Below are 16,098 nucleotides of genomic sequence, written 5' to 3'. Positions count from 1 at the left end.
ACGATAATTAGATTTTTTTGGGCCAATGGCTATCTGAGTTGTTAACTCCAGGACTCTGTGGTCATGTAGTCAAGGATCCCTCCTTTCCTGCAAACTCCAATTTCTATCATTTATTGGGCTGGATCATGCTGACTTTTGAAATGTGTTACTTTTGATTTATTGGGTTAACACATTTCTGTCTGTTAAGTATTCTGTCATTAGAGTCATTGGCCTATCAAGTCCATGCTAGCCATTTGCTAAGTAGTTCAATATATGTTGTATCCTTGCTCTGTCTCCACAGCCCACTAAATTTTATTTCCTAAATGAGAATCCAATTGCTTTTGAAATAATTAATCATCTCTCCTTTCACCACTTTGAGGGTGCTAAACTCCAGATCATTGCATTAAGAAAGGTTTTTCCTCAAAGTCTGCGTATCTCTTGCTCAAAACTTTAAAGCTGTGACCTTCTTGTTCATGTCCAGTCAACTAATGAGGTGTTATAGTTAGTCTATTATTTCATTTCTGCAAATCTTTCTTAGAGTCATAGAGCACTGCAGCATAGAATCAGGCTCTTTGTACCCATCTAGTTTGTGGCAAACTGTTATACTGCCTAGTCCCAAATGGTCTATAGCACCTCCATACTTTCCCATCCAAGTAATTATCCAAACCTCTCTTAGATGTTGCAATCAAACCCGCAGCCATCACTTCCACTGGCAGTTTGTTTCACACTCTCATCACCATTTAAGTGAAGAAGTTTCCCCAAAGATTTTCCTTAAATATTTCACCCTTCACCCTTAAACTGTGACCTCTAGTTCTAGTCTCACCCAACCTCATGGAAAAAGCTGTTTGCCGTAACCCTATCTTTACCCCTCATAATTTTGTATACCTCTGTCAAATCTCCTCTCATTCTCCTACCTTCTAGGAAATAAAGTCCTAACCTATTCAATCCTTTCCCTGTAATTCAGGTCCTCGTATCAGCAAAATCCTTGTAAATCCAACATAGATTGGGTACACCTTTTCATTGAGCACCTTCACTACAGACGGGAATTCCTGGTAGCCACGCATTTTACTTCCCATTCCCATTCTGACATGTCAGTCCATGGACTCCTCTGCTACCGCAACATTGCTCTTTCATTTTAGTACAAATCATTACTATGTCCTGCAAAGAAATTCAGCGCAGAGTTCTCTTGAGTCTCCCTTTTAGCCACCTGTTAATCATTGCTTTTTCCTTTCTGCTATTGAGTTTTCTTTATATCCAGTTTTTCTTGCGTCCCATAGACATTTATTAACACAACTGTGTCTTATTCTTTTGTTGTCCACCTGCTGCAGAATATGGTACCTTCACTAATTTTGCTCTTCTCCTTCCCCAATTCATAAAGGCAACAGCTAACTCCAATAACTGCTTATGTCCTACTCAGATATTTAGAATTTTATTTGATGGCATCATGTTCCATTGAAGTACATGGCTCTTTACTTACTGAATTGCACTATGTTGACAAAATCAAGTTTCTAAAAATATTATTCTTTATTAAAACACTGTTTTACTATTGAAGCGATTGTTCTTTCTTTTAAATGAAACATGGTAATTGCAACAGGCAGTATTTAATTGATTAAGTTATTGATGTAGCTTTGTCATTTGGGAAGCACAAAAACTTATGCACTCTGTTACTTGTGAGCTATTGTAATAAGCTATGTTGCAATTTGCAGCATTATGCTGTTATTCATTGCAGCTATCCTCTTTAGCTCATTAACCATTTAAATCTATTTCCACTTCTTCCAAATAATACTTTTTTTTTCTGCAACTCCAGTATTATTTCACCGTTTTTCAATATTGCCAATAGAATATTAAGAATATCTAAAGCCATTCACTATTTATTGATTTGTAATTTAATCCAATAATATTAAACATTTTCTGGCAGCTGAAACATGGCTGATATGAATCAATGGTGAATGTATATGTAAAGGATAATGTATCAGCTTTTGTGATGGGAAAACATGTAGGTTTGAGTTTACTTTGAGGCATTTTTCTTCTTAGCTGGAAGCTCAGTTGGAAGACTCAATTGCTGAAGCATCAAAGGAACGGAAGCTTCGAGAACACAGTGAAGCTTATTCCAAGCAACTGGAAAGTGAAGTGGAAGCATTAAAGGTTAGGCTCTGCTGAAACTTTGTCAAAGCTCTATGTAATTATCTTTTATCAATTATCTTTCCTTGAGGAAAATATCTTTTCAAGTATTAACATCATTTTGATTTATTTAGCTTTTGTATGTGAATTAATAAATGAGAAAATAACTGACTTTGTTGAAAAATGTCATCCTTCTTGATCAAAGGGAATCTCAATAAGAAAGTGTTTTAAAAGCTGGCTCAACAATTTTCTTTCTGCATGTTAGTTGAAGCATGGAGGTCGGACTACAGGATCCAGTTTACAACATCAGCAAGAACTCTCCAAGGTTAAAGCAGAACTGGAAAAGAAACTGGTCTTCTATGAGGAAGAACTGATGAGATGTGAAGCTGCTCACAGCATAGAGATTAAGAACCTTAAAAAGGAGGTCCATGATTCAGATGTGCAACACTTAGCTCTGCAAAAGGATGTAATGATACTCAAGGACAAATTGGAGAAGGCCAAGCGAGACAGGTACTTATATCGAAAGAAAGGCACTTAATCGTTAATTATTAAGATCAACATGTTTGTTAGTTGCTTTATGTACGTGAAGAAAATTTCAGAAAATGTACTAATTTAATAGTGAATAAGAAAAAAAAGGACATCTAGTGGGGCAGCATGCTAATATAGCAGTAAATATAACACTATTACTGCACCAGTGACCTGGGTTCAATTCCTGCCGCTGTCTCTAAGGAGTTTTTATGTTGTCCCTGTGTTCAGGTGATCTGGTTTCCTCCCATATTGCAAAGACTTGCGGGTTAGTAGGTACATTGATGACATGAGTGTAATTGAGTGGTGTGGGCTCATTGGGCCAGAAGTGCCTGTTACCGTGTTGTATCTCTAAAATGAAGAAGTTACTTTTATAAGGTTTGTATTGTATTGATAGAACATTAAAATGTATGCAGGTATTGATATATACTCCCTTTCTTTTAAATTAAAATCGACAAGGTATTTCACCAAGGTAATCAGGAGAAGGTCATTCTATGGAGAAGTCCATTCTTCACTTGACTTTAATGCAGTTTTAGAGACCAGGGAGTGAAAACAAAATAACTAATATGAAGATGTACTGCTATTTTAATAACCAGCTAAGATGTTCTTCTAATGAGTTTATCTGAATTTTCTTTGGAATGTTTGTTGCTACTAAGATGGATTCATAACAATTGTACTTCTAATGAACAGACACTTGGTTCACATTTTTTCCACAAAAGCTAATTTTAATGATTTATGTTTATCTATGCTTTATTAGTTGTATTGTTCACATCCTGTAACTCTGTAGTCTGGCCAGGCAGTTTTTTTGTATTTTGTTAACACTTTGGCTTACAGTGTTCAGATGTTTTGAGGAAAACTGGAAACATTAAAACTCTGCTTTTGGCACATTTCTTAATGAAAACTGTGGAGTGTTCAGTGTGTTTTTCAGAAAATCTAGCCAAAAAAGTTGATTTGAAGTTTGAAGTTGTAGCTGTGTATGATTTTCAAAGGAATTTTTTTCTTTAGAAAATGATTCGTTTTTTAAAAATCTGAACGATTTCAATTCCTAGTAATTCATTTTCAAATAAAGAAAAACTTGGGAATTATTTAGAAGATGACGCCCTTACTTGCTGACCTAACCTGACTCCTGTTTAATCATGCCGATTTTAGCTACAGAAGGAAGCCATTGAACAGTTCAATTTTAAAACTCATCCTTGTTGTAACATCCCTTTATGCCTTACCCGTCCCATTCCATGGGATTTTCTCCATATTCTTCTAGGATATCCGTGTAGCATCACTTCTGAACTCTTGCGCATCCCCACATTTAAATGCTCTACTCTCATTTGACAAAACCTTAAAACACCAGAATTTCTTCTCTTAACCCTTCCTTCTTTATTTTAAGATAGCTTTTTAAAACTTTGACCAGTCGATTTTCCTTTCTTTTTCCTGAAGTTTGTGAATGTTCTTGTAACTTTAAAGTAGCTGTTTAAATGAAAGTTTCAGCTAAACAATGACTTAAGATTTATTTCAGTCATAATTATTGTTCAAGAGCAGATCCACTACTTGTTAAATATGCAAGTATTAGAAGAATTATTAATGTTAAGCCTCATTTTTTTTTTACCATTTATGCTGTTAAAATTTAACTAAAGTAGTGAATGATTAATCTGTTTTATAAGTTCTCATATATAATTTAAATAAATGAGTCTACCTTTTGATTTTTTTTTACCTGGATTTAAATCCCTATTACTTGTTGCAATGATATTTTGAAAGCAGCTTCTTTTAGTAGACAATTATAATAGTTATAATAATATATCACACAACTGTAACTGATCAGATGAAGTAGTGCTTTATGGCATGATTTGGGGGAAAAGTGGTGAATAAATTTCTTGTGTATAGGCAGAATGAAATGGAGGAAACACTGAGTGAACTGAAGAAGAAATATGAATGTGAGCGAAATATGCTTATTGAAGAGAATAAGAAATTTTCAGCTGAGAATGACCGAGTAAGTCAATAATTCACCTGTGATGTTCCAATATTATTGTCATCCTCAATTCTCTTTTAAATGTCTGTTGAGAAAAATATCATTAATACCCTTTTTTTAGTGTAGTGTATAAACTAATGCATGTATTTGTGGGTGTTTATTTTAGGTAGGATTCGAGAAATTATTTTGAAATAAGTCTGTCAAAAAACATCAGTCACTTAAAAGGTTTTTCTTGACACAGCTAGTCAGTAGCATGTGGGTCTATCGCCAAGGGTTGTGGCACCGCAAGGAAAGTGCCTGCAGAAAGGAATTAATCAAAGCAAGTCAGCTGGCCTTAGTTGCAGAATAATGTTCTTTCGTTTTGTTTGTTTGTGGATGTCATTGACATATGTTATTCATCCCCAATTACTCCAGAGAAAGTAGTTAACAGGTAATCACATTGGTGAGCTAGGATTCCTAATCAGACCTGCCTGCGAATGATTTCCTTCTATGCAGAACATTGAAGCACACTTAGATAGTTTTTTGTGATAAGACTAGTTTTTCATTCTCGAGATGGTTATTTAATTAAATTTCCCAGCCACTTGGCTGGAATGGAATTTGAACTTGACTCTGCACTGGTGATCCAGAACTCTGGTTGCACTTAAATTGCCCGTAATACCACTTGAGCTTGCTATAGGAAAATCTACGGTGTTCTGGCTTCTTGTGGGTTTTAGGTGTTTCTCCTCTTTGCGTGGACATTGGATGAAGACTGAAATTTTTTGATTCAGTATGCATGTTTAACTTGAGTAGTTACATGCTATGGACCAACAAATAATCGTTTTAATCTATTTGGATACTTTAAGCACTTGAGAATTTTCTACTAATAAATGATTATAGTTTGTTAACAACGTGAAATATTCACAAAGTGTCCACTTGAAAATATTTGTACTGTTCCCATTTTATAAATTGCAGCTTTTTATTTTCAGATGTGCACATTTGTGGACAAGCTTACAGCACAAAACAGGCGGCTTGAAGATGAGTTGCAAGATCTTGCAGCCAGGAAAGAATCAGTGGCTCACTGGGAAGCTCAAATTGCAGAGATCATACAATGGTGTGTAATAGTCTTTAAATAATATTAGTATGTAAAGATTTGAACTGGGATAAAGATTATGTATGTAATATTTATTCCATAATTATGCTCATCTTTTAAACGTTTAGGGTGAGTGATGAGAAAGATGCAAGAGGATACCTGCAGGCTCTGGCATCCAAGATGACAGAAGAACTTGAATCCCTCCGCAATTCCAGCCTTGGTTCAAGAACATTGGTATGATTTAGAGAATAAGACATAGAAGCAGAATTAAACCATTTGGCCTATCAAGAATGCTCTGCCATTCAATCATGGCTGGCTTATTATTCTCTTTCAACCCCATTATCCTGCCCTCTCCCTTTAACCTTTGACACTCTTCCTTATCAAAAAGCAGTTAAATGTACCCAATGACTTGGTCTCCACAGCCGTCTGTAGTAGTGAATTCTACTGATTCACCACCTACTGTCTAAAGAAGTTCCTCCTGATCTCTGTTTTAAAGGGATGTCCTTCTATTTTGAGGTTGTGCCATCTGGTGCTGGACTCTCCCACTATTGACAACATCCTCACCATGTCCACTCTATCCAGGTCTTTCAACGTTCAGTAGGTTTAATGAGATCCCCTCACACTCTTCTAAACTCCAGTGGATACAGGCCCAGATGCATCAAACCTTCTTATAAATTAACCCTTGTATCCCTGGTATCATTCTTTTAAGCCTCCTCTGGCTGTTTTCCATGCCGTCACGTCCTTCCTTATGGGAAGGAATATGGGACCAAAACTGCTCACAATACGCAAAATGAATTTTCTAGAGGATTATAATATAACTCTTCATAAGTAATTTTCTAATATAACTAGAAAATAACTGTTATTTTATTTGTTATTAGTTACTTTCTCTCTTTGAAGTCCTGATCACTTTTTAAAAATTTTTGTTTGTTTAAGAAGTATTAATTTATTGTAAAAATCTTCCTATTTAGAAAAGTTTGCAAAGGTATGATTAAATGTTGAATAATTTCATAGATGAAGGAAAAACCATGTACTTTTCCACATCTAGTTAACTTTTATCATAATTCATTTGTATATTATTTGATCAGCAAATCCTTAAAGGAACTTTCCAAAATAATAAGATAGGCTTTGTGCCTGTAATTGGAAAATATATTACCTACTTCCAGAAAAAGCACATCTACATGATAATGAGATTTTCTGCAGAATTGTTTTATATTATAGTCATTGTGGACTAATGCTGTAAACTATGCACAACCTGAGAGAAATGTTTCTTTGATTTTCTTTCTACGTTGTTGACAACAGCAAAACAAATAAATTCAGGAATATGAAAATGATCAGAACTCCACACCAACAATGGCCCTTTTAGGAGTTTGTTGTACATTTAGTTTTAACTGTCACTAAATTTAGAAGTGAGCATTGAACTTAGAAATAATTGAATTCTAAGGCATTAGAAACCAAATTAGCATAAATAGATGCCACTGGGAGGGAAAATTTAACACAGGGTGTAAATGTAACTCAGCTCCTTGTGGGGAACTGGCAACTCAGTAAATAATATTCTTATCAATTAACTGTTCTTTGTTTATTCTTTATGTTTGCTCATCCAGGATCCTCTTTGGAAAGTGAGGCGAAGCGCAAAGTTGGATATGTCGGCCAGATTAGAGTTACAGTCAGCACTGGATGCTGAAATACGTGCTAAGCAGTTAGTACAGGAAGAGCTAAGTAGAGTGAAAGCGACCAACATGGCAATTGAGAGGTACGGTTTTCATGGTCAAGAATTTATATGAAATGTAGATTGTCAGTTGAATGTTTAGTTGATGTGAAGCTTTTACATACAATTTGAGCATGTTGTGGAACATGAAGCTTTTTCTAAAATGAGAGCAGGAGGATGTCATGTGACCTTTCCCAAGCCAGCTCTTAATACCCTTTAATCCCAGATATCTGGTGATTTAGGTCTTAATACATTCAATCATACACCCATTAGGGTTAAGGATTTCCAGTGTATTCATAATCCTCTGGGTGAAGGAATCTGTCATCTCAGATCTATTTGCTTAAGCTTTCATCTTTAGATCATAACCTGACTCCTCCAGATATAGACTGCTCAATCACGGAAAGCAGTTTATCAGCAGCTATCCAAGATATGTGAAAGATCATGCTTAGAGTGCCCAGGTCTTAACATAGGAAGGAAAGAACAGTCCAGGAGAACACACAGCAGACATTTACTCAGATTATCTTAGGGATAAGTAACTACCATTTTGAGATGAGTCTTGGTACTTAAAGACTATTTCTACTGGAACAGAGAAGAGGAAATTGAATAGGTCCTTATCTTTTTTGTGAGATGGTGAAGTGACTAAGAAAGAACTTTTTTTTTACTCTTACTAAGAAGTTGGTGATCAGGGTTTTCAGTTGAAAGCTGTCTTCCTTGAGTGTATAGAAGTTAGGTCAGATATTGCAAAAGAGACTACTGTACTTTCAATAAAATTGAAAAGTGGATGCATTTTAAATAAATGAAATTCCAGGACCATGGGGTGATGTGTAGTTAGTGGGATTAATTTGGGAATGGCAGTACCAATGCAGTGGGACATGTAGTCTCTATACCATAAACTTCCATTAATTGGTGATAACATTCCTTGTGACTGAAAGTACAGTCATTCACAAGATTTGTTAGCATCAGCTAATGGAAGGCACTGACTAGTCTGAAAGCACACTGCCCAAGAAGCACACACTACTGTTGATAAAGATTTGAAAAGACAGTCAGTTGAATGGAATTCCGAAGAGATTGCTATCTTAGCAGAAGGTGCGCACTTCTGTGAACTATTACACAAACTTGGTCTTTTCTCCACCTACACCGTTATAGCATTTGAACTGGGAGCCTGGCTGGATATGGCTTATCAATTGGTTCATTGCCCTTTATTCTTGCCTTCTCACCTTGTCAGGACATTGAAGATGATCCTGCACATTTCCACCCTATTAAGTTGAGCAGCAACTAAATATCAGGTGATGTAATGCTAACTTTTGGAACATCCAGGATAGGTTTTATTGGCTAGGAGCAGGGCACTCAGCGGTACGTCAATTTGGCAGATTGTAGTGGTCTCCGATCCTTGGAGATTCACCTGAATATGATCCAGACTACTAAGGTGATAAAAGCACTGTAGATATTGTCTCAAGTAACAATGAATATTAACACTGAGGGAATATTTGAGTATCACCTGGAGTTTTCTATTAGCAACAAATGAATACAAAGATGTTCTGAAATCAGAGGATAGAAGTTTAAAATGAGGAGCAAGAAGTTTAGAAGAAACCTGAGGAAGAGTTTTTCATGCACTGCTGAGAGAGTGGGAGAGGCAGGTACACTCAGTTTTTAAGAATATCTGGATGAGTACGTGAATTGCAAGCCATAGTAGATATTAGTAATGCAAGTAAATAGGAATAGTATAGATTGGTGGGCTAAAGGGCCTGTTTCCATGCCATATGATCCAATGACACCATGACTTACTGTATGAAAGTAAGTTTTCAGTAAGATTTCGTGACAGCAATTAAGACTTGCCATGATGCTGAAAGTAGCGAGTATGGCCCAGTGCATCATGGGTAAAGTCCTCCCCTCCATTGAGCACATCTACAGTGAGTGCAGTTGCAGGAAAGCAGCATCGATCATCTGGGACCCCCACCATCCAGGGCATGCTTTCTTGCTGCTGCCATCAAAGAGTGCCTCAGGACCCCTCAACCATCAGGCTCTTGAACCAAAACAGATAGCTTTATTCAACTTCACTTACCCCATGACTGAACAGTCCCCACAACCTATGGACCCACTTTTAAGAACTCTTCATCTCATGTTCTTAATATATGTTGCTTTTTTTTTGTATTTAGGAAGTTTGTTGGCTTTCGCACTTTGTTTGTTTGCCCTGTTGAGTGAGGTCTTTCATTGATTCTACTATGCTTCTTGGATTTACTGAGTATGCCCGCAACAAACCAAATTTCAGGGTTGTATGTGGTGACATTATATGTACTATGATAATAAATTTACTTTGAACATGAATGATAAAGCTCTTAACTTTTTATGCCATTTGAGTTGGATAGTTTGTTGCGAAGACACCCAACATCAAGGGTGTTCCATGTACTTGTATGCCAGGTCTCTTGATGAGATGTGTGATGCATCTTCTGGAGGAGCAGATCACCTTAGATTAGCAGCTTCATGAAAGTTAAATTTGTTGTTTTGTGGTAGGAGTACAGTACAAGACATAAAAATCACTAAGATCTATATTTTAAAAAAATGCAGAAGAGGAATAGTGAGATAGTGTCCATGGGTTCATGGACCATTCTGAACTCTGATGGTGGAGGGAAAGAAGCTGTTCTTAAAATGTTCAGTGTGTGTCTTCAGGCCCCCGTACATCCTCGCCGATGGTAGTAATGAGGAGAGGGCATCCTGGATGGTGATGGATGCTGCTTTTTGAGGCATCACCTCTTCAGGATATCTTGATTGTGGCCACGACAGAGCTGACTGAGTCTACAGCCTTCTGCAATACTGTGCATTGAGTCTCAATACCAAGCTGTGATGTAACCGTCAGAATGCTCACCACTGTGCATTGATAGAAATTTGCAAGAGTTTGGTCATGTGTCCATTAGGATATTAATTTTTCTCAAGTCAAAAATAAATCCTTCCCATTCTGGCTTTCCATCATCCAAGCCACTTAAAATGATGGATAGGTGATATCAAATATAAAAACCAATTCAATTGAACTCATTTTGGTATTCTGCATTTTCTCTTTCATGGAAACTATAGCAAACTGAAGGAAGCAGATGCCAAGAATCAGCAATTCACAGAGGAGATAATTAATCTAAAAAAAGAATTGGAGGAAAGCAGGACTAGAACAGAAAAAGGTTAGTGACATTTGCTGCTTAAAACAACCATTCTGTGGTACAAATATAAATTTGGACTGTTTTATAACATTAAAATGTGTGTCTTTTTAAAAAATTTTCACTTCTATGCTTACTTTTTCTATTAAAGGCCTCAAACTCCCAGATTTTCAAGACTCAATTTTTGACTACTTTAACACCTCTCCAGTTCCACATGACCTAGGATTTAAAGTAAGTGTTTATTATATAGTGATTAGATCATACTCTTGTAAAGACATTTTATCCATGGTGCTAGAAATTTCATTTGAGCAGGAAAGAATTAAAAATATAGCTTGGTATATTTCAGAACAGAAAACCTGTATGTGTTTGAAAATGTTAATCTCAGCTATGCAGTTTTATTTTTGATTGTTTAAAGCAATTTGATGTAGGTTTTAATCAAAAATCGAATATACTGAAAATGATGCAACATTTATTAAAGATTCCCAGAAACACAGTGTCCTTGTAATTTCCCTGTTACATGTAAATTACATTCACATGTTACTTTCCAATACGGTTTCCTCACAAATTAGAACTTGAACAAAATTATACTAACTGTACACTTCATGGCACTGAGTTATGCAGATTCCAAATATCTCTCAAGAATCTGTCATCTGTTCTTTTTAATAAAATCACGGTTTTCCTTCAAAATAAATTTGATTATATCCAAATGCAGTAATCTCTTTGCAAGAGGTGGTGTCCTGATGAAAGCCTTTCACTTTGCAGAAGGGAATTCACTAAGTGTATTTTTCTCGTATCTGTTGCACTAAGGGTTCTGTTTGTTCTTCGTCTACATCATCTCTTCTAGCATTTTGGGAAGAAGTAAGTTTCTGTGCTTGCTTTGTCACCCTAACTATTACAACCTGCAAAAGCTGACCCTTTGAACTAGCCGAGTTTCTGTGTCACTTATGCTGTCGCTTTATGTGAAACTTCCTATACTTATTTGGTTGCCATTGCTACTGTTTGAAACTTGCTTGAGATTCAATATATTAAAATAAACAGTTGATATTTCATACTTAACTTCCTACTTGCTGTTACTATAGTGCTTAAACAAAACATTATCCTTTGATTCTTAATAATATAATTCAGCAGTCTACTAAACAAAAAGGTTAACACTTTTGAAACCTATTTGTATAAAAGACATACCCTAAAGAATTAATCAAGTGCAGGAGTTCAAGTAAGTTGTGACAAATGTTTAGAATCATCCCTCATTAATTATTTTTGATTCATTTTGTCTAATTAATTAAATCTGTAAAATAATCAGTGATTCGAATGTAATCTTGCAGTATTACTTGGTAACGATGAGCATTTTTGCAGTACCTTGTCATTGGCTCCTAATTCCTGAATCTATTAAGGAGTTTACTGCCATTTATTTGAACTCCTGAATTTGGACATGTATAACTCTTTTGACATTTAGTAAGCATGTAATGATCTGTATCCTAGAGTTTTTGAATTTACAGAAACTAGGTGATCTAACATTTACTCCTCCCTGTCTAAAATATTGTTTTAATATATTGTTTCAATGATTCTTGTTTTCTGGCTATCTTTTTCAAACTTGATGTCTTCCATCAAGCCCTGCTTTTTAAAGAACAAACATGTAAGAAAATATTTTGCCATACCTGACAGCATCCATTCCTTAGTCCGTTGTAGACTAGGTTATGGTTTGACAATAAGTGATGATTCAAATAGTTCTTGTCACTTTATATGAATGAACTGTATCTCCATGGTCCTTGGGTGGAATAATATTGTCTGGTTGTTAAAATATGCCCTCAAATAAATGAGTCTAAAGTACACTCAAGATCCAAGGTCCATTAGTTACATCAAACACTTATTGTGCAGCTATACTAAATAAAAGTACTCAGCATCTTTCAAAAGAGGGACAAAGTTAAAACCAAAAAACCGTGAAAGGCAAAGCCATGTGACAGTTGTATTTAAGGTACTCTGAAAGCAGAATATGTTGGAATTACTCAGTCGTTGGGGCAGAATTCTTGAAGAGAAAGACTGAGTTCACATTGACTCTTTATCAGGCTGGTAAATTTTTGAATTCTATTTTGTCTCTGAAATAGGACATTATGATTTAAAACTTGCTTCAGAAATCAGAGTTTTGTAATCCTTTACTCCTTTGCATAGTACATTTAATAGCATGTTCCTTTAGACTTTAGACATTTATAGGAATATTTGAAAAAGAGCTGGAGAATTTCTTCTATTATCCTAGACATAGTCATACCTTAAACAGCACCTAAAACAAACAATCTGACCATCTATTTCATTGATGTTCCAAGTTGACTACCACTTTTGCCACATCTCTACACTCCTCAAATTGACCCTAGCAATGAATGGATTATGTTTTATGCAGATCATAATTTTAATCATTCCATGAAACAATAAGATAATTTGGCCATTTTGGATGCATTCTATTTTAAATAGTTGTTTAGTCAGCATATTGTGACTCACTAGCTTGAAATATGAGTGGTTAAGCAGACTGGTCCTATACTAACTTGAGTATGAAGAAAAAGGTGATTTCATTAAAATGTACAAAATTCCCTCTGGGCTTGCTGGGTAGGTAGGTGAATAATCGTTACTGTGTCCAGAAATGGATTGCATTCACAAATTAAGAGGTTGGCCATTCTGGAAAGAGATAAGGAGAAACTGCTTCATTACACGAGGTATATGGGGGGTTCAGTCACAGTATATTCACGGCACAGTTCAATAGATTTTTAGATATCAAGGGAATCAAGGAATCCAGGGTTAGTGTGGGAAACTGGCACTAGGATAAAAGTTTAGCCATGATCTTATTGAATGGAGTAAGGTAGAGACTGATTGCCTGTTGCCTTTTGTTTCTTGCATCTTAACATTTAGTAACTTGAATAGCATTCAAAGACATGCTTCATCAGAGCTTATTTTTTTATTGAAGAACCTTCCTTGGACTGGTAAAAATAGTACAAACGAAGTAGCAAGAGAACCATTTTAAAACATTTACAACTTAATATTTTCACTTCTGGGAAACATCTTCTTATGAATAGAAAGTAGATAAGCCATTACTTATTTTTGAACAGTAATCTTTAACAGAGTATTGTTCAAAATTTATATTTTCTAGAGTGGTTCTGTCAGTGAATCTGATATTGGTGCCCTGAAACCAGAAGCATTCTCACTTACTCCGTCACCATCAGCTTTGAGCAATGTGGAACGGAAGGATGTAAGTATTGCTCAATTTGTTGCATAGGTAGAAATCTTTAATGTGAAATTATTTAGCATTGTAAAGTCTACTAAGTCGCCTCATGAATTTAATATTTTCCTAAGAAGATTGATTTATTATGTCTTTCTCAACTCAGTCTTCTGCTTGAATGCTGTCCAGTTTCAAGTGGTTTTTATGTAAAAGCCTTAACACCAATCTCCTTCAAACTGACCCATTTTATTTAGAAGCTGTTAACCTTGCTGATTCAGTTTTATCGAAACCATGTGGTACCCTAACTTTTACCTACTATTTTAGAACAGACTGAAAATCCAGTCACACTTTATGAACCAAATAATGATCTCCTGTGCTGTATAATCATGATTCAACAAAATCGGTGTGATTTAATGCTACAGCAGGCTAATGGCACATTAAGCCATTGTAGAAATTATTGTAGATGGGATTATATGGATTGAAAACTAGTGGATCAGTATAATTTATTCTTTTGGTGTTAACTTCCTTTTCTCCCCCCTTTCAGCAGACAGATTTCACCCTTCATATTTTTGATGGTTGTAAGCTTGATGTACTCTAATTATAATTTCCCCCTTGCATAGCTGCAGTATTTCCTCTGGTGGAGAGACAGAATTACAACATGGAATGTTTATCATGGCCACCTCCATCATAATTTTGTGGAACAGAATCAATGATGGACATAAAAATGAGTAATACTTAGCTTTATAAAGTGTTTTTTTTTACCCAAGACAGCATTAAAAATCAAATGAGATCTCAGTGTAAGAATCTGTGGAGTGTTTTCATCATTTGCCACAGGTACAAAAGTGGTAATTTCACTGAATAAGTAATCATGAGGATTGATGATCCACAGATCTGATAACTATGATTATTTAAATAATTCTAATTTTTAAAATAATATTTGTAATAATGATTACAGAATTACTAGATTTTCATTAAGTTAAAAACCATTCAGTTATTTAATTCCTTTTAAAGAAGAAAAATTATTATGTTATATGATCGTGGTTCAACATTGCATTTAACTTTTAAGTGCCCTCTGAAATTAAATTGCATGAAAAGATGTTGTTCCTGTTTAAGATGGCAGTTCAGCCCCTCTACCCTAAGGGCAATTAATCGTGGACTTGAGACTATGAAAGACTGGAATCAAGTGCATGTTATTTGTCTCCTGAAACCTGTTGCATTATTTAAAATGTCATGGCAGCTCTGTAAACTCCACTTCCTGTATTAGGCATCAAATCCATTGATATACAAAAATTACCCTTGGTGGCACAGCAGTTAGTGCTGCTGCCTTAGAACTCTAGAGACCCTGGTTCAATCCTGAGCAAGTAATCAAACTGTGGGTCAGGTAACATCTGTGGAGTCTGAGGTATAGTTGATGGTTTGACACTGCATCAAGATTGAGAAATAAAGGGGGAGCTAATGAGTATAGGGGTAAGGTTAAGTCAGGATCTAAAAGGTGATAGGTGGATCCAGCAGAGGAGGGATTGATGGGTAGATGGAACCTGGTGAGGGAGCAAGAGGTGGAGAATAGCACTGGAGACTGGGTTGTGATGGCAGAGACAACAGAGGGTTGCAGATAAAGAAAAGCAATGAGTGGAACCAGATAAGGGAGGGATGCTAGGCACATAAGAGCAGTGGGGGAGAATTGGATGCTGTCCATATAGATTGAATGTATTCTCTCTGACCAGTTTTTCTGTGGTTGCCCTGATTTCCTCCCACATTTCAACAAAACACTTATACGTAGTTTAATTAACTGCTGTAAAGTTAGTCTGATTATTTCTAAGGATATATTTTGCCTTCTGCTTATTTAGCTTCACTACCATTTTTACTTCCTCTTCTCTCATTCTGGAATAGACTCATTAACTTCTGCAAACTTTGTTCATTTTGCAGATCTAAAGAAGCTTCTAAGGTCTGTTTTTTAATGTATCTCACCAGCTGATTCCCATACTTCACTTTGCCTTTCCTTATCAATTTCTTGGTTCTACCTAGCTGAATCCTGAAATTTTCCAAATCCTCAGACTCACTGCTCATGATAAACAAGATTATAACTTTTCCCTTTGATCTAATACTTCTGTTGTTAGGCACAGGTGAATTATTATTATTTTGTTGGGGTTTTGTGCCATAAAAGGATACACACATTGTGTAAACTATGTATTCCCTTTGTTATTGCTTGCTAATGCTATACATTTTCGCAATTTCCCAACTTCAAGTCTTGCCTCAAACCTTCATAATTTACTTTGTTTAATATTAAGGTCTTGGCTTATAATTAAGACCCTGAGCATTGAATGCCAGATATATTCATATTTTTATGAATATTGCTTTTACTTCATTGTCACTGGTGTAAATACTGTACCTACC

At 35.7% G+C, this 16,098-nt stretch overlaps 1 protein-coding gene across 4 annotated transcripts in view; it reads left to right on the top strand.

Moving 5' to 3' along the window:
- The window catches only part of cdc42bpb (CDC42 binding protein kinase beta (DMPK-like)), a 198,209-nt gene that overhangs the window by 152,812 nt on the left and 29,299 nt on the right, over positions 1–16,098 (top strand). For 2 of the 4 annotated variants that reach the window (XM_073039717.1, XM_073039716.1), the window contains exons 14-23: positions 2,014–2,124; positions 2,366–2,610; positions 4,501–4,606; positions 5,551–5,675; positions 5,783–5,888; positions 7,256–7,404; positions 10,429–10,526; positions 10,654–10,733; positions 11,310–11,360; positions 13,636–13,734. In XM_073039717.1, the coding sequence (XP_072895818.1) occupies positions 2,014–2,124; positions 2,366–2,610; positions 4,501–4,606; positions 5,551–5,675; positions 5,783–5,888; positions 7,256–7,404; positions 10,429–10,526; positions 10,654–10,733; positions 11,310–11,360; positions 13,636–13,734 (1,170 nt within the window). The remainder of the gene's footprint in view (positions 1–2,013; positions 2,125–2,365; positions 2,611–4,500; positions 4,607–5,550; positions 5,676–5,782; positions 5,889–7,255; positions 7,405–10,428; positions 10,527–10,653; positions 10,734–11,309; positions 11,361–13,635; positions 13,735–16,098) is intronic. The other 2 variants (XM_073039719.1, XM_073039718.1) reach the window with 1 other exon arrangement.

This window comes from Hemitrygon akajei, chromosome 3 (genome assembly GCF_048418815.1).
Source record: "Hemitrygon akajei chromosome 3, sHemAka1.3, whole genome shotgun sequence".
Classification (NCBI taxonomy): Eukaryota; Metazoa; Chordata; class Chondrichthyes; order Myliobatiformes; family Dasyatidae; genus Hemitrygon; species Hemitrygon akajei.
This window is presented reverse-complemented; position numbering and strand designations above follow the sequence as displayed.